The sequence below is a fragment of the Tachypleus tridentatus genome, chromosome 9 (assembly GCF_004210375.1).
Source record: "Tachypleus tridentatus isolate NWPU-2018 chromosome 9, ASM421037v1, whole genome shotgun sequence".
In the NCBI taxonomy this organism is placed as follows: Eukaryota; Metazoa; Arthropoda; class Merostomata; order Xiphosura; family Limulidae; genus Tachypleus; species Tachypleus tridentatus.
This window is the reverse complement of record NC_134833.1, coordinates 146,523,233-146,550,748: the sequence shown is the minus strand read 5'-3', so window position 1 is coordinate 146,550,748 and position 27,516 is coordinate 146,523,233. Positions and strand designations below refer to the sequence as shown.

The window sequence follows — 27,516 nt, the reverse complement described above, 5'->3', positions numbered from 1 at the left end:
ATTGCCCTAAAGGTTTTTCTGAAAGAGAATGTAATATAAGAAAATGAGGTATGTGTGTTACAGATGTTGAAGATCGCTGTTCAGAGTCTTCAAGATGTGGTCACTTACCTATTGACTGTTTTTTCACTAATTTATTTAATTTTTTTGAAGGAGGATCCATAGGAAAAAAGAAAAATTTCGGTACCCACTGACCCCACCCACCATGAAGCCCTACGAGGGGACGCACTACAATGTCATGCAGGGATAATGCAGCAACACCAAGGTTTCGTAAGCACTATACCCAAACACCAGCATCAGACACATGTCCACAACACCCACTGAGAACTTCCAACACTGGTTGTTGGTTAACTTTAGCCCAAGTGGACCAGCTGACTGACACAAAAGGGGCCACCCAAAGGTTGCCTGTCTGCAGGAATTCAAGGCCAAAGTGGTGTATTAGGGTTGGGCCCCTCAACCACCAGGATCCTCTCCTCCCCTTCACGGGTCACCACGCATAGCAAACATGCAGGTGGATGTTTAGATCCCAGAGGTGGTAACCAGAAAGAACAGAACCTTCCCTGGGAGGTTCCATCACCATGTACAGGTATCCACACTGAGGGGGCAATGGTAGGAAAGCTTGAACTAATCTGAAGTCCATGTGGGACAAGACATGCTAATTCTATCATTTAATTAAGATGAAAAGTGACAAGCATGAACTCAAATATCAGGGGAAAGGGGAAAAAACCAGAAAGGGGTGGGATGATTGGTTGTGGTGTAAGAAAGGATGTGGCTCATAAGAAATAGGAGCAAGGTATAAAACTTCTCATACATGAGAAACAAAATCCAAAAAAATTGTTGGACAAATGCAAACAGTTGTATGTACTCTGTGAACACCATTAACTGTTGGACAAATGTGAACAGTTGTATATACTTTATCAATGACAACATTAACTGTTGGGCAAACGTGAACAGTTTTTTTCACATCAATTAATTTGTATTCTGTCAGTAAGACTGTTAACTGACCAAGGAATTTCTACACTTTTCCTTATTTTACATGAAAAGCTATACATATCATTTTAATCGGACTGTTTTTAACTGTCAGATTGCCACACACAACTTTTTTTTCTCATCTTCTATGAACAGTTAGACATATTACTAAAACATTATTATATAATAACACTTTTGTTTCAATGAAAGATGTTTGAACTAACAATAGTTTTAGTTAACTTTCACAAACATGAGACTACAAGTTTATGACAACTAAACCTTCCACAGTTACCTTTCCTTGCTAAATATTCAGTATCTTTATTTGGTTGATATTTTGATGGCTTGTTTTGGGCAATCCTAATACTAATGTTCCTTGTGCTTCCGGCACGAAGAAGTTCTTGAAAAACACGTTCACCCTATAAAAGGATAACATCATCATCAAAGCTGTATCTCTGAAACGACAATATCCTGAAATATTAAATTAACCCATTCTGTACAAGGAAGAAGGGGTGTACCAATGTTATCCTTTGACCCTTTCTTTTTTTCACAGTAGAAATACTTAACCAAACTGTATGAATCTTGGTTAAAACCTATTTAACAGTATCTCCTTTTGACCTTAAAATATATATTTTTTAAAACTTGATTACCCCTTTCTGGACTTTTACAGACTGTGAAATGTTCAAAAATGTTGATGAAAAAATGTTTTCTAAAAAAATATTAAGGATACTTCTTTTTATCTTAAAACTTTATTTTTTTTAATTATTGATTAAAAACTTTCATTTTCTGTTTAAAAAATCAGTTTCAATTAAACCGCTTTTAAGTAATATATTTTATTCTGATATTTTTTATCCAGCATCTGCTGTGCAAACAGATATTAAATCCTGGATTGTAGCCTTGTAAGTCCATAAACTTATTGCTGTTCCTCTGGTGGATTCTACAATTTAAACCTTCAATTAGTTATTATTTTCCTATACTGAGAATTTATTTCAAATAGCTACTTACACCTCTCACAAAATTAGCTATCTTGTTTAGTGCTGCCCTCTACACACAAACTATTTCTGTATGCATGCCACAAGTCTTCTGTCCACTCCCCTCTACTGTAATTGAGAGGTTCCAAAATATCTTTCATGCAAATCATTATGTGTCATTTCACCACCAATAGCAGCAGGACATCATCATAATGCAATGCATGTGACTCCCTCTATACTCTTCTACTAAACGATCAGTTCAAAGTTTGGCAGAAGACGTAAGCACTGGATTAAAGTGGGAAGGAAGGGTAGCAAGTGTGAGTGAAGGTAAGTAACTATTGAAAATACATTTTCAGTATACAAAAAATTATAACTTCTGATATGGTACTTACCTCTCACAAAAGATTAATTAGAATCTCACACTACATGGGAGAAGGGACAGGTGTCAGGGAATGACAGAAGTAACCCCCACCACCAAAACAATACATAGAAAGGATACCCCTAGAAATGAGATTTTCAGATCCAAGGATCCAAAGAGGGGAACAGTACCACTTCTGAACCAGGTATACTATTTGCCTCACCATGAAATATGAGGAAGGGCAGTAAAGAAGAGGATTACATCTTAGTGGGAGACAAGTGTCAGTGTCAAGTTCCAAAACACATAAAATAACTCTATACCATGACATAAAAGTAGGTATGAATGTGTCCTTAGGTGTACAGTGGGTAGGAAGGGCATGACAGACCATGCTTGGTAAGTCAACTACATCCAAAATCAATGTTACTGAAACTAAGGCTCACAGAGGGATAAAATGAGAATCATACCATCTTCAGTTCAAACCCAAAAGACTGGGGGATTGAGAATCACACTGTCTCTCAGCTATATCACAAGTATTTGCAATGAGCTACTGATCAAAGGATTCAACACCTGGTATTAAAAAGATGCATATTGCATGTAATCAACTCCCCAACCAGAAACTTACTGGAATCATGCAAAAAGCAACAACATCCCTGTATTAAACGAGGAAAAGGGAGAGCCAAAAGGATAGAACTGTAAAAATTCCACATACTATGTCTGTGACCCACAAACACAGAGAAAAAAGTGAAAGAGAAAGACAGACAACCCAAAATATGTGTGAAGACTCATGACAATCTGTGGTACTCAAAATCCAAAACCCAGTCACAAGGTACTGACATCTGTCTGTATGGGAGTAGGATGAGGAATCCTGCTCAAAGGGATAAGCCATATTTTTATAGACATAACATCCCTTAACGATTATATGTTGTGAAGGAGAGTGCATTACACTATCCATACCCACAGAACACCAATATCTTACTCTGTAACTAAATGGGTATTGTGAGGAACTCATTCAACAGGATGTCTCCCTAGCAGTTTGGAACTGGAAAGTGGTAGGAATTCCCATACTTCACTCAAAGAAAGGAGGTGAAAATGTTACAAAAAGCCTGGAGGAATGCCATCTCCTGAGACAGTGCAATGGGTTCCCATGTAACCTTATTTTGAAAAGGAAGTCATAATGAGTTATTCACTCTAGGTATGGCAGGAATGAGCAGCAATTCTCTTCTATTTTACTTATGCAATCCTTGGATAGTACAGTCTGGAATGTGCATGTTTATGAAGCAAAACATCATGAGGTAATCCACCTACAAGAGATCTCGTGCAACACCTCATCTCAGAGGTGAGCACTGAGAAGCCATAGAATACAAAACACAAGTCAACAAGTCTATACATTTTGATTTTGAGTTTAAAAAAAAGCACCTGATCATGCACCACTCGCCACAGAGCAGAATTCATATAATGATTAATAAAGAAAAGGTCCCTACAAGGAAAAAAAAACATGAATAGAAACTAATTAATCAGATGCAAACCTGACAAAAAGAAACTACAATATGAAATGGAAGATAAATGTATTGGACATGGTCCACATACCTGATCATAAAATTTCCTTTAACAGATGATGAAGACAAGAAGAGAGAAAAACAATGAGGTGTTTAATCTGATAAGAAGACCCTCAGAACAGACAAGGAGGAATAGGCCAATCAGATGAAAAATTGGATACAATTAGTAAGGGTTGAAGATGAAAGATCATGAAGAGAAAATGACTTCTAGGGAATAAAGAGTCTGGAATGGGTTCTATGAAGGGAAGGTGTATGGGCAATATAACAATGAAGACCCCTGATTGGACACAAAAGCCTATCCAGATTCAGTCAAGGGTAAAGATAAAAAAAGAAGGAAGAAAAATAAACAAAAAGGAGGAACTACCCTCCTAAGACACTGAAGTCTTTATGAGGAAGGAATAATCCAGATAAGGAAGAAGATAGGTAGAGTGATAAAGTGTACGTGAAATGCCAAAAAGCAAACAAATCTGATCGCTGACATTCACATGCTAAGAGGAGAAGGAAACACATTTTAAGGGAAAGACAAAATATGCAACTCAAGGAAATTAGATTAAACAGAGGTAAAATTAATGACATACCACATTAACATCCCAAACCAGAAGGATAGATAAGCTGGGATAAGAACACACCTGGAAGGAACACATCAGCATGGTAAAATCAGGTAAAATAAGAACTCTACATTATTGGGAAAAACAAAATATATTGCATAAACCCATATGATAAACTGTGATCCTGTGTAAAAAAAAAACAAAGAAGAATTTTCACTACACAAGCCACAGTAGACTGGTAATTAACAACTCAGAGTTGTAGACAATCTTTGGAATACCTTCCATGGATGTGTATCAGTGAAAATGGTACCAAATGAAAGGAAAGCAGCTTGATGAGAGAACTGGATCTCCTCACCAAGACCCAGATAAAAGCAAGACATGAAGATGTAGGATCAGCAATTAATGTTGACAAAGGTAGGAGGGAGACAATAAAAGAGGTACAGGAGGGGAGAGTAGCAGCTGCTGTAAACAATGGAAACCATGGCTGATCTGGCTAATAAAGAGCATTCAGAAGAATCCAGCAAGGAGTGGTATAGATGAAAGAGACAATCCAATGAAGCAATCAAACAGCAGAATAAACATAAAGATAATTCTGGGATCAATCTTGACTGAAGGCATTGACTGCACTGCCAGTGTCTGAAAATGAAGGACTAGGAACCAAAAGAGAGGTAATTTGTAACTGAGGCTCATCGCAAGTACATCCTCTTGGGAAGAATCCACCAAATGAAAACATGGGGATTTAAGGACCACTCTGGTCAGATATATCCATCCAGAGTGGAAAAGATTACCTGCAATGAGATTGAAAGCATCCAGTACATGATACACAAAGAGATGTGTTGTGTGTGTGGGCCTAGTATAAAAGATCCCATATTTGAAAACGAAAATCCCTTGATCACATTCTCCCTTGGTGATTGATATGTGCTATTACCATAGAATTGCCTGAATGAAGAAGTTTCTTGGTGACTGAAGCATGCACCACAGTCCTGCAGGAATGCATCCATAAAAAGATATAGATCCAGACACAAGGGAGGAAATGGCACACCCACTGATGTATGTGTCTTGTCTAACCATCAAAGCAGATCATCTTGCATTGTGAGAGGAAGGATAACTGGAGTAAAAGAGGAAAGAAAGGTTATGAAGAGCACACCAAAGAGATCTCATATGGGCATAACTGAAAGAGACCAGTGATGTCATTGAAGACCACATAACTTATAAAGTGTGGAGAACTAACAGTTCCAAAGAACAAGAAAGCTTGAACTAATCTGAAGACCATGTGGAACAAGACATGCTAATTCTATCATTTAATTAAGATGCAAAGTAACCAGCATGAACTCAAATATCAGGGGAAAGAGGAAAAAACCAGAAAGGGGTGGGATGATTGGTCGTGGTGTAAGAAAGGATGTAGCTCATAAGAAATAGGAGCAAAGTATAAAACCTCCCAAAGATGAGAAACAAAACTAAAAAAAGACCTTGTTAAGTTTAACTGATTCCTCAGACAGGGGTGAGAAGGTAAAGCAAAATCAGGAGACATAAACAGACGATCCAAGTCCTTATCAGTCTTAAGAGGCTCATCCTGTTCAGGAGGAACAACCAGGACAAAGACCAGCCCATGTAAAATTCAATCTTCCAGCAGATAAATACAAAATGATAGCATGAACTTTGGAATTCACATTGAAAAAAAACAGTCCACCTAAATCAAGAGGTGTAAAAGAATAATGAGACTGGAACTAATTGAATACAAGCACTACGAAATGAGAAGTGAAAGTTTGGCAGAGTAGTACAGAGGGAGTCACACGTGTCATGTATGTCATGCTCCTACTGGTGAAGAAGTGACACATGATGATTTGCATGAGAAACATTAAAATCTTTCAATTCCAATAGGGGTGAGCAGAAGGGTTGTGGCATGCATATAGAAAAAGTTTGTATACAGAGGGCAGCACTGAATAACAATAGCTAATTTTGTGAGTGGAGGTAAGTGCACATTAGAATTCAAATTTCCTACACCTATCATACAATTTTATTCACTTTACATTTATATAACTAAATGATGATGTGTTCAAGCAAATAGTATTTGTACTTTTGTCTTTAGCTATATCGTACGCTGTGGTTCATCACTAACTGTTCAAATATTTTGTTACAAAGTCTTAAAATGGTCAGAACAAAGGCTTGTTGTAATTAAACTAGAAGCACATAAGAAATACAAATTGTTAATTCCTTTTTCATAGAATGACATTTTCTCAGCAAATGAACACTTATGAACTTTAAAAACTCTGCATTTCTGAAAGGCAAGTCTCTTTGGAGCTAACTGTACATTGAGTGAAAGATTTCACTTTCATTTCATTCTTCATTACAAATTACACAAAATAAGTTTTACAATTAGAAAAGATATCCATCTTAAAATAATTTTCAGTGAATGATTTTTGAAATAGAGTTATAACAATTATTTTATTTAATGGTTTTAAGTTTTATATGAAGCTATGCATTCCTCACCTGAGAAGTATCTACTAGATGGAGTTAACACAATCAGATAAACATTAATAGAAACTGTTGAAAGTTTTTCTTTCAATAATAAATCAAAGTTAAATGTTTACTACTTTAAAATAGGTTTATAGTATATATCACTTTAAATATTCTAAACAATAAATATTCGAAGAAAGGTTCAATATTACTCAACATTTAATAAACAATGATTTTACATTATTATAAAAAAATATTTTAAAATATCCACTACACCTATTACTTCAATTTCCTTAACTCTTTAAACCCATAATTGTTTTTAGATTTCTGCTGGAATTATTTTCATATTTTCCTAATACTTATTACCATATCTTATGAAATTTAAATTTTCTTAATTTTATAGATAATAACATGGTTTGCATTAGTTTTTCACTAAAGACACTGAAGTGTAATTGGATGAGTATATTGGGATTTTGGGGTACACTGGCAGCATCCTATCAGGTTTAAGAAGTTAATACCCATCCCTTTACTAACTTTAACCTCCTATATTAAGTTTGGCTGAGGACAACAAGCCACAGTTAGAATACACGTTTCACTTCAATCACAAAATGTTAGAAATGCTTTAGAGTTTACTGAAGTCAGTTTTTACCTCCCATGCAGTCGGGTCAGGAACAACATCATCGCCTCGCAACGTCCAATAAAAGGAAGCAATATCGATAGATTTCTCAGTTTTGTTTATTAGATCAAGCCATCCTTCAAAGATAGAAGGATGTAGAGGTGAGCCTTTTGTATATGTTAGATTCTCTGGAATACTTTCAACAAGTTGGAAACTGAAACAAGTGATCAACAACCATGAACAAATTATACCATTACTGCTCTGATATCATAAAATTATATAACAAGAACTACTAAACCTGGTATTTAACATTTTTCACAAAAAATAATTCACACAAAAGCACTTCTCTACATTTTTTTCCAATACAATAAACATAAGCTAATCATAAAATGAGTCTCACTTCAAAATAATATTAGAGTGTAATTTCAAAACTGTGAAGTAGTCATGTATCTCTTTAATATTTTGCTCTTGTCAATTTTCTAGTAACTTTTAATTTTCAAGCTACATAGACACATACAAGCATATGCTTATTGTAATAACATTAAGATTTTGTCCGTCCTTAAAGTACAAGCATATCTTACTATCTTGGTGCACAAGCACATACACTTTCTTATAAAGAATGTAAACAAGGTGGTTTATAAATATACTTTATAGAAATGTTATACAAAAACTATTAAAAACTTTACACAGTTTTCAAAAAGGTCTAACAATAGATCATAGAATAACATTATAAGTATATTTACTGATAATATTGAGTACAATAAATTTAGTCCTAACTAAACTAAAGCGAAAAACATGGACAAGTTACTATGTTTTTTTTTTAATTGAATATATGTCATACTTAATAAAGGCTTAACTAATGTTAGTCCTAAGACAAATACACTTAAAAAGATTTCAACATCTGTAATTAAAATTATTTTGTATTATTCTTAAAATTCTGTATTTAAAGAGATGCATTAATCTGGCCACAAACATGTTGCAGGTCTCTGATACATATATTATAATCTAAATGTTACTATGATCTAGGAATACCAAACATTAATTATTCACAGAGCAATATATGAATATTATAATTCAATGATATGGGATAAGTAAATTAACTAATAAGCACACATCACTACACTCTTTATATATACTAGATTTTACATGTACATTGCCATCTATAAAACTAAATCACCAACTCATCTTCAACTTTTAATTTACATTTTATAGATTACAATGAAAACAAACATTAAGATGAAATTTATTGACCTTCTTAACATATTTTACTTTTCACATTACAAGCACTAAAAGTAAGTTTACTCTCACAACTAAGTAACACAGCCTACTATAAAATATATACAGATATATTATGTATTCACATATTAAAATATCAACTGGCAACATTAAAGTCCGATTCAGCATTTAACATAACACTCCAAGAAAGACTGTGATACAAAAGTAATTCTTGAGTAAACATACACTTTTTGAGTCCTATTTAACAGGTTATCCAAAACAATTACACTAATTATAAAACAAGGCATAAATTTATCAAACTGTTTACAGTTTGTGTACTATTCTCCATTAAGTTTTTATATAATTAAGTAGACTCACACACTTACTCATATTATTGTAAATACATACAAGTATAATACAATAAATTGTACAGTTTAATATTAGAGTCAGATTAAAAATGTTATGACTTACACACACAGACTAGAACAGCTTTTTCCTAAGTATGTTAAGTGGTTTAGTCCTGCTATAGGACTACTGTTATGTTTCTCATGATCTAGTAGAGGAAAGAGAACCACCAAGAGAGTTAATATCAAGATAATGATAAGAGGAACACAGGAGGGCTTTAACCAACCAGTCCTCTTTTCATCTTTTCCTTCTTTCAACATGTAGTGTGAATCAAAGAACTGCAGTTCAACTTTGCCTGTGTCTAGTTTTCCTGTTCTCTTGATCACTGGCTGAGATTAAAGATACATAACATGCATTTTTACAACATAAATCAATACATTTTTCCAATGTTTGTAGTTACTTGCTAGGATACACAGGGGCATGTAATCACAGTTTTAATATTACATAATACATATATATTTCAAATATTAACTGTACAGACACCTCACTTCCATCTCCTAACATACGAGCCTCTTTCTACATAGCTACTATCCCTTAAATGAAAAGATTTCCAACAAACATTTTTATAAAAATTTACCAAGGTTCTGTAACAAGAATATTAAGAAACATTCATACACTGCTAACTTTTGTAGTGTAGCAAATGTTTTCACTTATACATATGACCAATATTCATACATTCAAAAGTAAACTACACGTTTTTTTCAATTATGCAATCTATACTTCTGACTATGTACCACAGAATTTACTAGTTTACAGTTACGTTGTTGAACTGCATAGTTAATTATACAAGTTTTTATTACAATGTATGTTATCATGAAAACAAGTTACGAGCGTGCTTGGTCGCACGTGGCAGCTGTTTATCTAGAGTTTAAACAATAGATATATCATTGCAGTATTAATGCATCATTTTGTAAACCAAATGCATAGCAGTTATTTCAAAGCAACTACACAACAATTGTGAAAGTAACTTTGTCATCTCTATATGGAAAATTGTTTTAATATCAGTTGTTTTACTAGTTCCAATTAAATGTGTCACGTACTAACCCAAATTAACCAAACCTAATCTACAATATCGTAACCAATTCCACTTAACTTAGATCATGTAGAAAATATAGCACACCTTTCTCTGCTAATCATGGTCCATTGTACAATCAAAATGGATAAAATTAACTTGCAAGTTTCACATCACAAGAAACACTACTCTAAAGAAGAAAATTGATTGTCTCAGGTTAGATTCTAACACCTGACCCCATTATCGTGAAACTAATGTTTTTGTTTATTACCCATAAAGCACTGCTATATAGCATAAAAGGTTAATTTTATGAACATTAAAACAATCATGGTATAGCCATCCAGTGATACGTACATATAGCACCTTAAACAGTAGGTGCTTAACCATCTCATATATAATCACTGATTCTTAATACTAGTACTAGGCCTTGTCAAAACAAAGGTTATTGCCCAGAACGTTTCCATCTCAGTCAGTATCCACAAGAATTACCAGAAACTAAAAGTAAAATACAGCCACCTACTCCTTGGTTTTCTAGTATTAAGTTATTGTAGTTACTAATAATATGACGTAAGACAAATCGTACAATTTCCACATAATGAACTGTTAATTAATATTGGTAATATCATAATAATGTTAATGTATATTTTAACTAGACTATGCAATTTATAACATTTCAGACATTCAGAAGAAAAAATATTATTTTTAAAATATGTAGTAAATGGATTATAAGAACTGTATTTATGGAGCTTTTACTAAATGTATAGTACCAGCATATTTTATTTAAGTAAATAAAATATATATTAACATCAGACTATATTAATTACAACTGTATGGTGTTTCAGCTTTGTTTCACTTTAGCATATATTAACTTTTCGTTAATATTATTCACCTGATGAGCTACAATACCCTACAGCCGCATTCAAGAAGTTTGCAAAAACACTAAGTAACATACCGATGCATCTCAATTATACAGAGTATTTTTGATAAAAGTAAAACCAGTTTCAGATGTAATAAAGTTATTAACATACCACCTTTTCAAGATGGCCGGTAGCTTAAAAAATTAATATTTTAATTTTTGAAAATTATTATTCATTTGATATCAGATAAAAATACAAATATTTTAATTTGTTTAATTTATATTTATTGATGCAAGATTGTTTGCACTTAAAAATATCGTATACTGGTTAGAAATAAATACAGAGCAAAGGTTAATGTTACAATAACTTGTTAAAATATTAACTCTTAATCCGGTAATATGCTTTTTTTTTCATTGTTTGTTTCTTCATATTTTTCCCCATCCGGTATCAGTAACTTAAAATATTAATATACATGATAACTGTAATTTATATTATCGGGTTTTAAAAAATAAATAAATTAGTGTAAATTATTCGTATCGTACCTATCGGTTGGCCCGGCATGGCCAAGCGTGTTAAGGCGTGCGATTTGTAATCTGAGGGTCGCGTGTTCGCATCCCCGTCGCGCCAAACATCCTAACCACAGCCACATAAAAATCGCCAAATAAAACAGCTAACCACATACTGCAGCAAGTCTTTTATCACATCACCAATATATTATTATAAATCTGGACCTGAAAACATCGCCAGACTTAATCACAATAAGAATGTCAAACTTATAAAACAAATTAGGCTTTTCACACATGCTCGTTCTCTCAGCCGTGGGGGGCGTTATAATGTGATGGTTAATCTCATTATTCGTTAGTAAAAGAGTAGCCCAAGAGTTGGCGGTGGGTGGTGATGACTAACTGCCTTCCCTCTAGTCTTACACTGCTAAATTAGGGACGGCTAGCACAGATAGCCCTCTAGTAGCTTTGTGCGAAATTCAAAAAACAAACAAACGTATTCATCGAGAATAGATCTAGAAATAAAGATAATTATTGCCGAAGAAAGAAATATGGTAATTGATAAATTTGTAATAGAATACTTAAAAAGCGGCTACAGCTAAAGTCAAACAATTTATTAAATACAACAACTGAAATCAAAACAAAAAAACATTTCACGTTTTATCACTTGCCAAACAATAATAACCCGTGCCCTATCAGCACTGTGTACAAGCGTCAATAAATACAATAACATAAATCTTAATACACACCAAACGAATTAAGAAAAAAAGAAAAAAATATATACAATTCATAAGAAAAAATATTTTTTTTAAAGTAAATCATTATTGAATGTGAAGAAAAACGTTTAGCAAATAACTAGCAATAGTTTTGCCAAAATCTCGTGAACTAAATCGTTTTCAAGATCAAAGAAGGCTTCTGATTAAGTGGTTGGACTAAGAGGTTATGTTTCATATGACAAGCTGTTATCATAAATCTAGATTAACTTTCTCAACATTAATATCAGTATGTCACCGCCAGAAGGGGATTGTGTCGATATCGTAATTCATAAATTCTTAATCAAAATCAGCATGCTTTAGAGAGAAGTTAAGTTAGTGCTTAACATAACTAAAAATTCATAGTTGAACTAAATAATAGAAGGAATAATAAACTCGTTCGTTCGTTTGTAATTAAGCACAACGTAGCGCAATGGGCTACCTGTGTTCTGCCCACCATGAGTATTGTTTTGTTTCTTTATTTGATTTGTTTTTTAATTTCGCGCAAAGCTACTCGAAGGCTATCTGCGCTAGTCGTCCATAATTTAGCAGTGTAAGACTAAAGGGAAGGCAGTTGGTCATCACCACCCAACTCCGGATTTTGGGCTACTCTTTTACCAACGAATAATGAGATTAACCATCACATTATAACGCCCCCACGGCTGAGAGAACGAGCATGTGTGAAAAGCCTAATTTGTTTTATAAGTTTGACATTCTTATTGTGATTAAGTCTGGCGATGTTTTCAGGTTCAGATTTATAATAATATATTGGTGATGTGATAAAAGACTTGCTGCAGTATGTGGTTAGCTGTTTTATTTGGCGATTTTTAGTTTTCTGTATGCTTAAAACCAAAAACAATCCACCAATTCCTATGCTCTGTTGGGTTTGTATAAATAAACTTCAGTAAAAATATATCGGTAAAATTACACGTCACGTACAAATACGTGTACATGAGCACGTAATAATTTCAGCTAGAAGCGGATATAAGATAACTAATCTACCTGAGTTTTGTATCCGATTGTACACTGATGATAACAACCGCACCATGAAAACTTTAAAATTCTCGACTCTGGAACTGCATACACTGTTGGCCAAAATCTTAAGGACAATGAACAAAAAGAAATACTATGCATTTTGCGTTGTTAGACCCAACCACTTATTTGAGTAGAGCTTCGAAAGATGAAAATAAGAAAAGGGGAAAAAATAAAATTAAAATCTTTTTAGCATTTAATAGGGAAAATATGAACACTATGAAATTATCCTAAATACTAGCTGGTCAAAAGTTTAAGACGATACTGGAATAAATGTGTTAATCGGTACACACGTAACGAAATTTAGTTATTTGTGTTCAAGCATTAGTGTTGTCAACATCTCCCACTGATATCTCTTGTGTTGCATTGGGTGAAACATAGCAAAGGCTAAAAAGTTGACAGAGTTTGAACGTGGCAGAATTGTCGAACTGCAAAAGCAAGGTCTCTCTCAACGTGCCATCGCTGGTGAGATTGAGCGTAGTGAAACTACTGTTGAGAATTTCTTAAAAGATCCTGAGGGATACGGAACGAGAATTTCAAGTGGTCGGCCCAAAAAAATTTCGCCGGCGTTGAGCAGGAGGATTCGACTGCTTATCTGGCAAGACCCCAACCGATCGTCGAACCAAATTAAGGCCCTTACGGACGTCGAATGCAGCTCAAAAACAATAAGTCAGCATCTACGAGAGAAAGGCTTTAAAAACCGTAAACGTCTTTAAAGGCCACGGCTCCTTCCACACCACGAAATAACTCAGTTAAACTATGCTGAGAAGCACCAAACATGGGACGTAGAAAGGTGGAAGTAGATGTTGTTCTTTGATGTGAAAACATTTAACCTGGATGGTCCAGATGGCTTCCAAAATTACTGGCACGACAAGGATATCCCATCGGAGACATGTTCTACACGACACAGTGGAGGAAGTTCCATCATGATCTGGGGTGCTTTCTCCTTTCATCGAACAATGAAGCTTCAGGTTATACAGGGGCATCAAACAGCAGCTGGCTACATTGGCATGTTGGAGAGAGCATCCTTATTGACTGAAGGCCCTCGCTCGTGTGGAAATGACTGGATCTTTCAGCAGAACAACGCTGCAATCCACAATGCCCGCAGGACAAAGGACTTTTTCATGGCGAATAACGTGATTCTTTTGGACCATCCAGCGTGTTTGCTCGAACTGAACCCCATTGAAAATGTTTGCGGGTGGATGGCATGGGAAGTCTATAGAAATGGACGTCAATTTCAAACAGTGCACGATCTTCGTGAAGCAATTTTCACCACTTGGAATAACATTCCAACCAGCCTTTTGCAAACGCTTATATCGACCATGCCAAAGCAAATGTTAAGTTATTCGCAATGACGGCCGTGCAATACACTACTGAGACCTCTTGTTGGGCATTTCCTATCCTGTTTAGGACTATTTTTTGGTATGGTCTTAAACTTTTGACCAGCTAGTATTTAGGATAATTTCATAATGTTCACATTTTCCCTATTAAATGCTAAAAAGGTTTTAGTTTTATTTGGCCTTTTCTTATTTTCATCTTTCGAAACTCTACTCAAATGAGTTGTTGAGTCTAATAAGACAAAATGCATATTTTTCTTTATGTTCATTGGACTTAAGGTTTTGACCAGCAGTGTATTTCCATGAAAAAATATACAAGAAGTATCACACATGAGAGAATGTTAGTAGATAGAATAATTCCTGAAGCCATTTTAATTTATCAAGTTAAACCTAAAATTAGTTTATGAAACTTGTAGCTGATAAGATAAAACTTTTTCATTATCATCAGCTTGACTGAACTTTGTAATTGTTTTAACATAATCCTCAAAAGAACTCGTTAAATAATAAAAATAGAGATGAAAATTTATATCAAAGTGTGTATTGTACAGCGAGATGGTAGACAAAGCTTCTTTCTTAAGAATCAGCTCATATTGTATTTCCAAACAGGACTGATCTCCCTGAGTAACAGGATAGGTCCATAGAATAATTCTTACAGGTACTTACTGTGAAATAATTCTACATATATATATATATTATGACGAATTGGATTTGTGAGAAATAAAGAGAAACTGAATACAAATGTAAAACCACAGTAAATAATTATTATTACAAAAACAAATACTGAAAAAACATGTTTTACTTCCTACAACTGATTTTATTGGAGCGTCAGTTCTGAAATTTACCCTAATTAATTATGTAGATATCCAGTTCCAAACTGAATAAATCTCTCAGTATTTACATAATATGTTAATGTGAGACTTATCCAGAGTTTATAGCACTTAATACGTGACTGGTCCTTCCCGGTGAAACATAAAGTCATAATGTCAAAAGATAGCACAACTGCTAGTGAAAAAGACAATTGTCTAATTTCACATACTATAGGTGACCTGGCAACCATCTTTATCATGGGAAAACAAAAGATGCTACTCAAGGTGAATGACACAGATCTATAGTTATTTAGAGCGAAAGGAAAGTAATGACAATTTTGATCATTGTGTCATGTTAAAATTGCCTGTAGTTATATAAATACATTTTTAAAGTTCCCTATATTATTACAAGAAGGTGATAATCCACAAAGTAGTTACGTATCATACTTTTCCTGTCTCCTTTGTTTCAGGTTTGCCCTCGAGTTGTTATTCATCTTAACTTTAACCAAGTGTACACGGACTAAGTCATAATGGTAATAACGAACTTTATTACAGATGATAAATTTAATAATATAATAATATCCTTAATAAATATTATTACACACCAAAATCACAACTACAGTTTAACACAATACAGAATACAACAGCAAATATTAATATATTAAATTACGCGAATCCTTCCACTGTAGTTAATTTAAATCATTAAACAAACTTACGTAACAGAATAATGTCACAAAATGATGTTAAAGAAACAAAAATGACCCTATGGTAGGCCTAAAAGACTGAAAAGTTATAAAACAACATGTCATATAGGAGAAGCAGTATTAATCAATAAAACACATGACATCTTCACTGAACAATAAGCAAACAAAGGCAATGTCATACAATAACAAAAGGGAAGATATCATACAATTATATAATTAAGTAATTTTTTTAAAAAAATTTCTTTGGAGGCAAGCACAAAGCTACACAGTAGACTCTCTTTGTGTTGCCCATCAAAGGTATCGAAGCCCAGTTTATAGCATTGTAAGTCCTCGGACGTATCGCTGTGTCAATGAAGAGCTAAGTAATAATGAAAAAACAATACAGCATCATCTACATTATCAACCAAGGCTTCTTTAACAACGTTGTACAAAGTCATATTCAAAGATGGAAAACTTTAAAAATACATACATATTTGTAGGCCTGGCATGGCCTAGCGCGTTAAGGCGTGCGCTTCGTAATCTGAGGGTCGCGGGTTCGCGCCCGAGTCGCGACAAACATGCTCACCCTCCCAGCCGTGGGGGCGTTATAATGTGACGGTCAATCCCACTATTCGTTGATAAAAGAGTAGCCCAAGAGTTGGCGGTAGGTGGTGATGACTAGCTGCCCTTCCCTCTAGTCTTACACTACTAAATTAGGGACGGCTAGCACAGATAGCCCTCGAGTAGCTTTGTGCGAAATTCCAAAACAAACATATTTGTAAGTCCTTTTATTCCAATATGTATGTACATAGATCACCTGAGCAAAAATGAAATTGAATGGGAAACACACTAAAAGGGTAGTATGTTTAGACAATTATGAAGCATTTGATTGTGTTTGTTTGGCGTTAAGTGCGAAGCAACACAATAGGCTATCTGTACTCCGTCTACAACTCGGTTTCTAGAGTAATAAGTCCGTAGACATACCACTGGGAGGCATTACGAAAAATGTTAGCATAATATAATTTTACTCCAAGGGCAAACAGAGATTAAACCCCGACAGTAGATCATCAAAAGCTGTCATTTGTCTTGTGCTGGTATTGGTGGTTTTCTGTACTGTCTCTTCTGTTTTTGCTAAGACCTTATAGGTGTAAGCTATCCATACGTTGTCATCACACCTTCGTTCATAACCAAGATGGAATGTCAGAAGTCTCTGTAGTTGATAATTAGGGACGTTACAGTGACACTTCTGTTCAATAGGTGGCTGTCTCTTGGCAATGTCTTTTAAACATTATAAACTGGATAGCACATATCACATGGTGATTGTCATTCGTAGGATGGTGGGGAGATATAACTTTGATTGTGTCTTATGGATACAATTTGGGTGTTTAGGTGATGGTGGTTTAGGTGCTGTCAAAACATTCTTTACTGGTGTTGAGGTGATTTTTGGCTGTAAAGAACTAGCTATCTTGGGAAGACTAGATCATTCCTGATCGACCCTCAGGAAAAGTAAGCTCCAAGACTGTGTTTTTGGTTTTTATTTCAGAATGTAGTGATCTCACCACAGATGAGTGTGTAGTTGGTGCTCCTTTAATTGTGGTACTTCCTTTGAGAAGATCCCTTACTGATTGTAGGCAACATCCTGTTGGCAGCTCTCCTTTTACACCTTTGTTGCCTGAAAAGTTGTTACATGAGTCTTAGCACTTGAGAGCTGGGCTCTATTGAAGTAGTTGGTGCTTACGGAAGGGATTGCTTTAGAGAACAGATTGGACTTTCACAACACACATTTAACAGTATAAGTTACATACATTTCTAAATATATATTTAACTGAAATAAATATCAGTATTGAAATAAGTATACTTACTAAATCCGTTACTCCAATAACAGATATCGTATTATAAAATTACATTTCACACACATAGGGTAATAAAATTATCACCTTGGTCGAGCACATTTCAACCATCACACTTTACGTCATTTAACATCTCTGGATGGTCCAGTCTACTGTGATCTGTTGGGTCTTCATTTTATCAATACACAGCTCTGCTGATGGCAGTAGTTAATATAGTAACTCTCTCAATCATTTCCATTCTTTGTACTACCATCTTGTTGTTATAAAGATATTTTTCCAGGTTCCAGAAAGAAAGACGTAGGAGTCAATTGTACAAAACCTGATTCCTACCCACATGAGTTACTAACCAATAACTTCTGATAATAAGAATGGCTGATTCTTATATTGTCTCTTTCTCGGGTCTTTTTCCAGACAAAACTATAGTATTGTCAGGTACGAAGTTTCTCCATATGGCTGTTATTTTCCACTCTCAGTAACACACTCATTATCTACATTTTTAAATGTATCTTCTAATGAAACAATATTTAAAAAAATGTTCAGTAAATTCACGTGCTTATAAGATATTTCAATACACGTGACCATATCAACCAAATAAAACACTGGTATATTGTATTCAGATTTTGTTTCTTTTATGAAATTCGCGCAAAACTACTCAAGGGCTATTTGCGCTATCCATCCCTAATTTAACAGTGTAAGACTAGAGGGAAGACAGCTAGTCGTCACCACCCACCGCTAACTCTTGGGCCACACTTTTACCAACGAATAGTGGGATTGATCGTCACATTATAACGCCCCCACGGCTGAAAATGCGAGCATGTTTGGTGTGACGGGGATTCGAACCCGCCACCTTCAGATTATAAGTCGAACGCCTTAACCCACCTGGCCATGCCGGACCTTCGCATTTTGTATGATATTCTAGCTATTTACAAGGGACTCTGGCATGGCCTTCTACTTACGACACTCAACTCGCGAATTATAGGTTCGAATCCTGTCATCGAACATCATGGCTCTTTTATCCATGGGGCTATTTTTGTGTGAAAATCCATACCACTCATGAAGAGTATCTCAAGAGTGGTATCCGGTTATACATCTTCCTAAATACGACACACAAGTCCGACTTTAGAAGTTCGTAAGTCTTCCACACGTTGGTGTATGAAGTGGTATTGGTCTTTGAATTAATTTCTAGAGGTCCGAAACGTGTCCTGGCTGTTGAAAACATTGAACATTTATTTATATATTTTTTCCAATATTTGATGACCAAGAGCTGCCTAAGGATTAGTTAATATTTCCGTTTGCCTACACACAAAGTACTTTATGTAAATTAAAAAAAAAATGTTATTATTATTAGTAGTAGTAGTATCTGCACGTATACAGAGTTTATTATTTTATTGATATTTGTTCCTGCACTTTGTGTGTGTAATCGAAACTACCTTTTCAAGTAAGCCTAACTACTAAAAAATCAAGCAGCTCTTAGCATAACTTTCGCTGGTAATGTTTGTATGCATTACCCTTTTTACAGATGTTTTATTTGTACTAAATTATTTTTTACCGTTCGTTAGTTTTTACCCAAGTCATTTTTCAGTTGTTAAAACAACAACAACAACAAAATTCTAATAAAGTTTCAGAAATATATTTTTAAAAAATCTTCCACCGTGTTTTTATGACCGTTATAGAAAATTTATGTATATAAGTCTGTTTGAAAGGCTGAAACGTTTGACAAACAATAGAATAATTAAATGCAAAAACATTCTTTCGAAATAAGCCAGTTCATTCTCAAATTATAATACGTACTTGAACCACCAGGGGCCTATTCAGAGGACAGTGGTAGTAAAGTCGATTTTTTCTTACTGGTCACACTAACCTCTTGAGAGAACTTAGTATAATGTTTTGTGCCATAATAAGCCCACCATCCCTCTATCACTTTGGAAGCTCAACAGAAATTCCACTTTTATGCGAAAAATTCTAAGCTACGTTATCTCACTATGTTTTAAGCAACATAGTTATCTACTGTTTCTGTATTTGATAATTCGGTTTTTCTGGTAGCGTGAAGTGTAAATGTCAAATGTCACTAACTAACCCTGTTGGTTCTTTCGTTCGTAAAAAAAAAAAAGGATTGCACACAAAGTATTCAGAAGTCGACAGAACGTGTAAAACAGATAACTTTTGTGGCAGATAAATTAATTAATCATAATATATACTTTAGGCATTGCATGTTTTAATTCAGGTGTTTGTATTATTGCTCGTCTAGAAGGAGTCTGACGTTATGCGATGAGCAGGTAGCTTAATGACTGGAAATGTTTGGAAGTTTAGGAAACGAACAGTATTAAAGCCGAGCTATGTGAGACTAGATAAGATTTATGCTTGATTAGGGAGTATTTTACAGTGGTGAATAAATAATTAGGAAGTACATTAATGTGTTCTTGACAGCCATTTTGGTGCTGTAAAGTTTATATTTGTTTGAACAATGAAACAATGGACACAAGAAGTACTACATGTATGAACAAAATGACTGTTTAGCATTATATAAGAAGTTAGGCCTGTTGATAGTTCTTGAAACCATGTAAATTGTAGAGCTTGTGATTGAATGAATAAAACACTTTCATTATGTGGAATGAAATGCAATTCTTCTTTTATTGAATAATCCAAAAGAAATAGGCCTACAAAAATAAAGTTGTTAGAAAAAGCTTTTGTGAAATAAATTTTAGGAGAACGTCAACAGAATAAAATAGTTTCATCAAAATATAAAAGTATAATTACTATAACGTAGCCATTAATTCTGTGACTGTTAGATGTTTGAAGATAATAAACGTAAGACACAATATATAATTTTAAATCACAACTTACTAAAATCAAAACCGTCCCCGTCTAGAAAAATAAGCTATCAGTAAGCATTGTTTGATGAGCAGTATTTTCTAACCGATTCTAGATTTGTCGAGCTATCAGTAATCATTGCAGGAATGGTGGTACTTTGTAACTATTTTCAGAAAATTGACCGTGAATTATCCCAAAAAATCTTGTTTAGGCATTTCTAATATGAAATTTGCTGAAAACACAAAGTTATAAGTCAAATGCCACATTTCCAGAGTTCTGTAGATGTGTTATCTCAACAAATGTCACATTTCCAGAGTTCTGTAGATGTGTTATCTCAACAAATGTCACATCTTCAGAGTCCTGTGGAAACGTCAAATCTATAGCGTCCTGCAAGAAGTGTCACATCTTCAAAGTTCTTTGGAAATTCTTCCTTGGAAATCTAGAGAAAATGGAATGAGGTTCACTACTGCAACTAAAGTACATATTTGGTAGGCAGTATTCTTTGTTAAAAACCTCATCAGCAAACTTTGTAAGTTTCAAAAAAATCCTAATAAGTGTACAGGGAAAGTTATATTAAAAAACGTTCTGAGCACACGATGTTTCTCCTTTACAGAAACATTTCAAATAACCCACGATTATTGTTATTGTTGTTTTCAATTAGGCAAAACACTACCCAGTGGGCTATATGTGACGATTATTGTACCAAACTTTTGTCATATTCAAATTATTTATTAAGATTTATTCTGGTATTTTCACAATTGCTTCCACAGTAGAAATATCAAACATTTTTAGCACATATAAGCGAATCAACAGTTTACTTGCTACAGGTAGTGCACTATTGGTGGTGATTTATTATCCGCTAGGGGACGTTAGGGTATGATGCCCTTGAAGGTAATAACACGAACAAAAGAGGGACGGAGACAGACCAACATATTCGATCAAACAATAAATATGGAGCGTGTAACAACTGGAAAAGTTTGAGATTTACTAAAAACGAGTAGAACAATAGTTGTAGATTATTACTAATATTGTTATTGAACATTCTTTGTCCTTCTCGTGACCTGTATTTTATATCCAAAAGGCGGACTGTTGTTATTTTCTATTCTACTTCTAAGTGTAGAACAAGAGAATATTGGGAGGCATGATTTGATATCAATACATGTGGATAAAAACATGACATATATCAATATATATGAATATAAAAGTGACGGATATCAATATGTGGATATAAACTTAACGGATATCAATATATGTGGATGTAAATTTGATGGATATCAATATATGTGGATGTAAACTTGACGGATATCAATATATGTGGATGTAATTTTGATGGATATCAATATATGTGGATGTAAACTTAACGGATATCAATATATGTGGATGTAATTTTGATGGATATCAATATATGTGGATGTAAACTTAACGGATATAAATTGAACAAAAGTTATCAAGAAGAAGGCACAAAGAAAGTTTTAACACTAAAACAATAAATAGAACCAGAAGTTTGAGAAAATTCTGTTTATAACAAAAAATTATTGTACTCCACGTCTTAAGGAAATTATTCATCGTAAAAACATTGTGTAAAGCTCATCTTGAGACCCGGCATGGCCAGGTGGGTTAAGGCGTTCGACTCGTAATCGGAGGGTCGCGGGTTCGAATCCCCGTCGCACCAAACATGCTCGCCATTTCAGCCGTAGTGTCGTTATAATGTTAGGTCAATCTCACTATTCGTTGGTAAAAGAGCAGTCTAAGAGTTAGAGGTGGGTTATGATGACTAGCTGCCTTCCCTCTAGTCTTACACTGCAAAATTAGGGACGACTAGCGCATTATAGAAATTCAACAGTAAAGGAGCATACTGCCATCTAAATGTCCATTTAACCTAAATGTGATCATTTCTTCAACTATAAACACGTGCGTACAAAGTTTCCAGTAGCCTTCAGGAGTGACAAGGCCGAAAACACGTCAAGGATGTTAAAATTATCTTACTCTGATTAATGAACAGGCAATAGACAAAACAACTTCGTTTTAAAATACAGTCGATAGATCAATTGTAGAGTTATAGTTTAAAATCTATTATCCTTTAACAAACTTGAAAAGTTACTGTTTCATTAGGTAATACCACCCTTTCACAAACTTCTAATAGATATAGAATATTGTGTTATAAGATTGTTTTACAAATAAATAGAGAAGTTATCACAACACTTTTGAAACAGTATAATGCGTATGGTTATACTATGCAATATTTTATATTATAATAGGGTCTATAATGTATGTTTTGTTATACCAATGTCCTGTAATATATTACGTAACAAAATATGTTTGAAAAGAATATTACAAAAGAAAGTGTATGTAATATAAGGTGTAGGTTATATAATGTATTATGTAGTAAAATAGGTTTAAAAAGAGTTTTAGAAAAGAAAGGGTATGTAATATAAGGTGTAGGTTATATAATGTATTATGTAGTAAAATAGGTTTAAAAAGAGTTTTAGAAAAGATAGGGTATGTAATATAAGGTGTAGGTTATATAATGTATTATGTAGTGAAATAGGTTTGAAAAGAGTATTAGAAAAGAAAGGATATGTAATATAAGGTGTTGATTATATAATGTATTATGTAGTAAAATAGGTTTCAAAAGAGTTTTAGAAAAGAAAGGGTATGTAATATAAGGTGTAGGTTATATAATGTATTATGTAGTAAAACAGGTTTCAAAAGAGTTTTAGAAAAGAAAGGGTATGTAATATAAGGTGTAGGTTATATAATGTATTATGTAGTAAAACAGGTTTCAAAAGAGTTTTAGAAAAGATAGGGTATGTAATATAAGGTGTAGGTTATATAATGTATTATGTAGTAAAATAGGTTTCAAAAGAGTATTAGAAAAGATAGGACATGTAATAAAAGGTGTTATGTAATAAAATAGGTTTGAAAAGAGTTATACAAAAGTTACGATATATAATATAAGGTGTTGTTTATTGCAGGTTTTGAATATGTGATATCATATAGATAAAATAATTTGTACTGTCTTGTATAGAGTAACACAACAGATTTGTAAACTTCCATAGAGTGTACAAGTTTTGTAATCTTAATTCATCAATAATCTGTTCTCGTAGGTTCTCGGCTGGAAACTGACAATGAAAGTGTTTATGGAGCTTCGTGTCTCTTGTAAAAAGAAAATTTACTTGGAGAAAAAACCAAATATACTGTCACTGCATGTTTCTGTTTCACTCTAAGTTTATAAAAGAAACGTTCTGTTGTTGTTATATTGTCTTACCTTATTAAAATGTATGGTACGTTAAATTACCTTACCTTATTAGAGCTTATAAAAAGTTGTCTTACCTCCTTCAATCTTGTAGTAATAAGCTTAATTACTTTCATATTTCTAACAACTTTGACTTCTATACACAGCCAAGGAACAAAAATTAATATCTCGTTACCATAATAATTACAGTTAATAAAAAGTCGGGATATCCTGAGGGTTTTTAAACGGATATAATGTTACTTATCTGGAGAGCGGGAAATCCTGGCAGCTTGTTACGGATATGATGTAAGTAGCTTACCTACGTTGTTTGAACCAAACATTAGGTACATACTGCTGAAGAATAATACATCTCTTGGAAATTCACTATTTCACGGTACGAATGACTTCATGCCCTCTGACGGTACGTCAACACCAAGACCTCGTGTTCTATAACTGGCTAAAACAAAAGACCTCACGTGTGTTCCCTCAGCTTCAAATACTAAGGGAATAAACACTAGCAAATCATTTTGATCTGGTGTCTTAAGTCTTTAATGACCTCCATCTAGAGTGTTAAGAATTTGTACTGATTCTTTTAAGTGCTGTTCATTACTCGGTTTTCTTGTGTGCCGAGAAGTTTCAATAATCTAAAATATTTAATAAACTATTCGTTGATAAAATAGTAGCGTAAGAGTTGGTGATGAGTAGCTGACTTCCCTCCAGTCTTACACTACTAAATTAGACGTGGCCAGCGCAGATAGCCTCCGTGTAGCTCTTCGAAATTCCAAAACAAAAACAAACAAACTTAGGTGAAAAGAAAATGATATATTCATAATGACCGGCCAACTGGCGTGATTTTCAAACACCAGGAGAAATTAACACTAATAAAACTTCATTCCTTTAAATGTTAGCGAGCATGGGCTCTGTGATTTTAACAAGTGTTACAACAGTACCTCGTAAAAGACAACATTTTATTGAAGTGAAGAACAACTATGGGACATTCAATATTTTAGAAGGTTGGTAACATTCTATTTTGGATGTTTTAATTATGTAACGAACAAGTTCCACTCATAATTGTTTTCAGAATGACAACTCGAACTGCTAAAATATGAGATATTTTTCCTGTATTATAAATCATGTACTGCAGAAAAGAAAACACTTTAACAGTCTGTTTAATTCCGTGTTATCTAACTTTACTTATAGTCAATGAAGCTAAAATAAAAATGTAATAAGAATTTCATTACCTATATGTCAGTTATTTGGTTGGTCCAGTATAATATTTACTGACTTTAAGAGAAATCTACAGAACAATGTCATTATAATACAACATTCTAATAAACCACAAACACACACGCATCTATAATAATGAAAGAGTGTGTGTATGTGTGATTGCCACAGCTTCAAGAGAAAAGAACCTAGAAATCTCAAATTTTGCATACATATTAAGTGAACCCTGAGAGTGTAGATCTTGGTATTATTACTTATCTTGGCCATATGACTGCGCAAAAGCGTACTCCATAAGATACCGTATAATGTTTCAATGTCATTACTTATAACATCAATGAAAGCCGGTGAGTTTGGGTAACAATGCGCTCCAACAAAGAATTTATGTCATGTTACATGTCAGGCTTAGCAAAAAAAATATAACTTATTATAGTTGTTAGTCTATGTACTAAATGTATAAAATAAAATGTATAATAGGCCCGGCATGGCCAGGTAGCTGAGGCACTCGACTCGTAATCTCAGGGTCACGAATTCGAATCGCTCTCACACCAAACATGTTAGCCCTTTCAGTCGTGGGAGCGTTATAATATGACGGTTAATCCCACTACTAACTAGCTGCCTTCCCTCTAGTCTGACACTGCTAAATTAAGGACGGCCAGCGCAGATAGCTCTCGTGTAGCTTTGTGCGAAATTAAAAAATAAAACAAACAAAACAATAAACAAAACAACATGAAAAAAGTTGTTGATTTTTTAAAAATAGATTTCCTGTTATTCCAGATAATTGTTTTCTTAATAAAAATTTGTCGATAAAAGAGAAAATAGCTTAACACAGAAACGATTTAAAATTAAAATTATTTTACGTTCATGATAAATGTTATAACAACAGTCAGTTCCATTAACAAATCTGTAAATAGTTCCTTCTTTTGCAAAAGTCAATTCTACTAACAAACCGTTAAACCACTGCTCTCCTTTTCTAACAGCCAGTTCCACCAACAAACCTGTAAATCAGTAATCTCTCATTGTAACAGCCAATTCTACTAATAAACCTGTAAATCCATGCCCTCTTATTGGAACAGTCAGTTCTACCAAGAAACCTGAAAATCAATGATCTCTCATTGTAACAGACAATTATAATAATAAACCTGAAAATCAGTGCTTTCTTATTGTAACAATTAGTTTCACTAACAAACCTGTAAATCGGTGCCCTCTTATTGCAACAGTCAGTTCTACCAACAAACCTGTATACCAGTGCTTTCGTATTGTAACAGTAAGGTTCGCTAATAAACTTGTAAGTATGTGCCCTCTCATTGTGACAGTCAGTTTCACTAAAAAACCTGTTAATCAGCGCTCTCTCATTGTAACAGTCAGCTCAATTAAGAAACCTATGAATCAGTGCCCTTTTACTGTAACATTTAGTTCTACTAACAAACCTTTAAATCAGTGCCTTCCTATTCTAACGGTCAGTTCCATTAACAAACCTGTAAATCGGTGCTCTCTTATTGCATCAGTCAATTCAACGAGCAAGCCTTTAAATCAGTGCCCTCTTATTCTAACAGTCAGTTTCATGAACAAATCTGCAAATCAGTGCTCTCTTATTGTAGCAGTCAGTTCAATTAAGAAACCTCTGAATCGGTGCCCTCTTATTGTAACATTCAGTTCCAATAACAAACCTTTAAATCAGTGCCTTTCTATTATGACGGTCAGTTCCATTAACAAATCTGTAACTCGGTGCCATCTAATTGCAACAGTCAGTTCAATTAACAAACCTGTATATCCATGAAATCTTATTGTAACAGCCAGGTTTACTAATAAACTTGTAAATCAGTGCCCTCGTTATGCAACAGTCAGTTCAATTATCAAACCTGTAAATTAGTGCCACTTTATTGTAAAAGTCAGTTCCACTTAGAAATTTGTAAATCAGCGCCCTCTTATTGTAACAGTCAGTTCCACAAACAAGCCTATAAACCAGTGCCCTCTTATTGTAACAGTTAGTTCCACTATCAAACCTGTAAATCTGTGCTCTCTTCTTCTAACAGTCATTTCCACTATCAAACCGGTAAACCACTGCCCTCTTCTTCTAACACTCAGTTTCAGAAACGAACCTGTAAATCAGCGCCCTCTTATTGTAACAGTCAGTTCCACAAACAAGCCTATAAACCAGTGCCCTCTTATTGTAACAGTCAGTTCCACTATCAAACCTGTAAATCTATGCTCTCTTCTTGTAACAGTCATTTCCACTATCAAACCGGTAAACCACTGCCTTCTTCTTCTAACACTCAGTTCCAAAAACGAACCTGTAAGTCAGTGCCCTCTTTTTGCAACAGTCAG

General features: G+C 34.2%; 1 protein-coding gene across 9 annotated transcripts in view; it reads right to left on the bottom strand.

Moving 5' to 3' along the window:
* Window positions 1-24,259, bottom strand: part of LOC143226613 (5'-3' exonuclease PLD3-like) — a 52,785-nt gene extending 28,526 nt beyond the window's left edge. Inside the window, exons 1-5 of one of the 9 annotated variants that reach the window (XM_076457817.1) lie at window positions 24,036-24,252; window positions 18,878-21,171; window positions 9,156-9,418; window positions 7,503-7,683; window positions 1,259-1,382 (exon numbers count right to left, since the gene is read on the bottom strand). In XM_076457817.1, coding sequence (XP_076313932.1) covers window positions 1,259-1,382; window positions 7,503-7,683; window positions 9,156-9,418; window positions 18,878-18,916 — 607 coding nt within the window. In that variant the 5' untranslated portion in view covers window positions 18,917-21,171; window positions 24,036-24,252. Of the gene's footprint in view, window positions 1-1,258; window positions 1,383-7,502; window positions 7,684-9,155; window positions 9,419-10,209; window positions 10,363-10,455; window positions 10,619-10,990; window positions 11,160-18,877; window positions 21,172-24,035 lie in introns of those variants that run through there. The other 8 variants (XM_076457815.1, XM_076457823.1, XM_076457814.1 and 5 more) reach the window with 8 other exon arrangements.
* Between the last annotated feature and the right edge of the window lie 3,257 nt (window positions 24,260-27,516).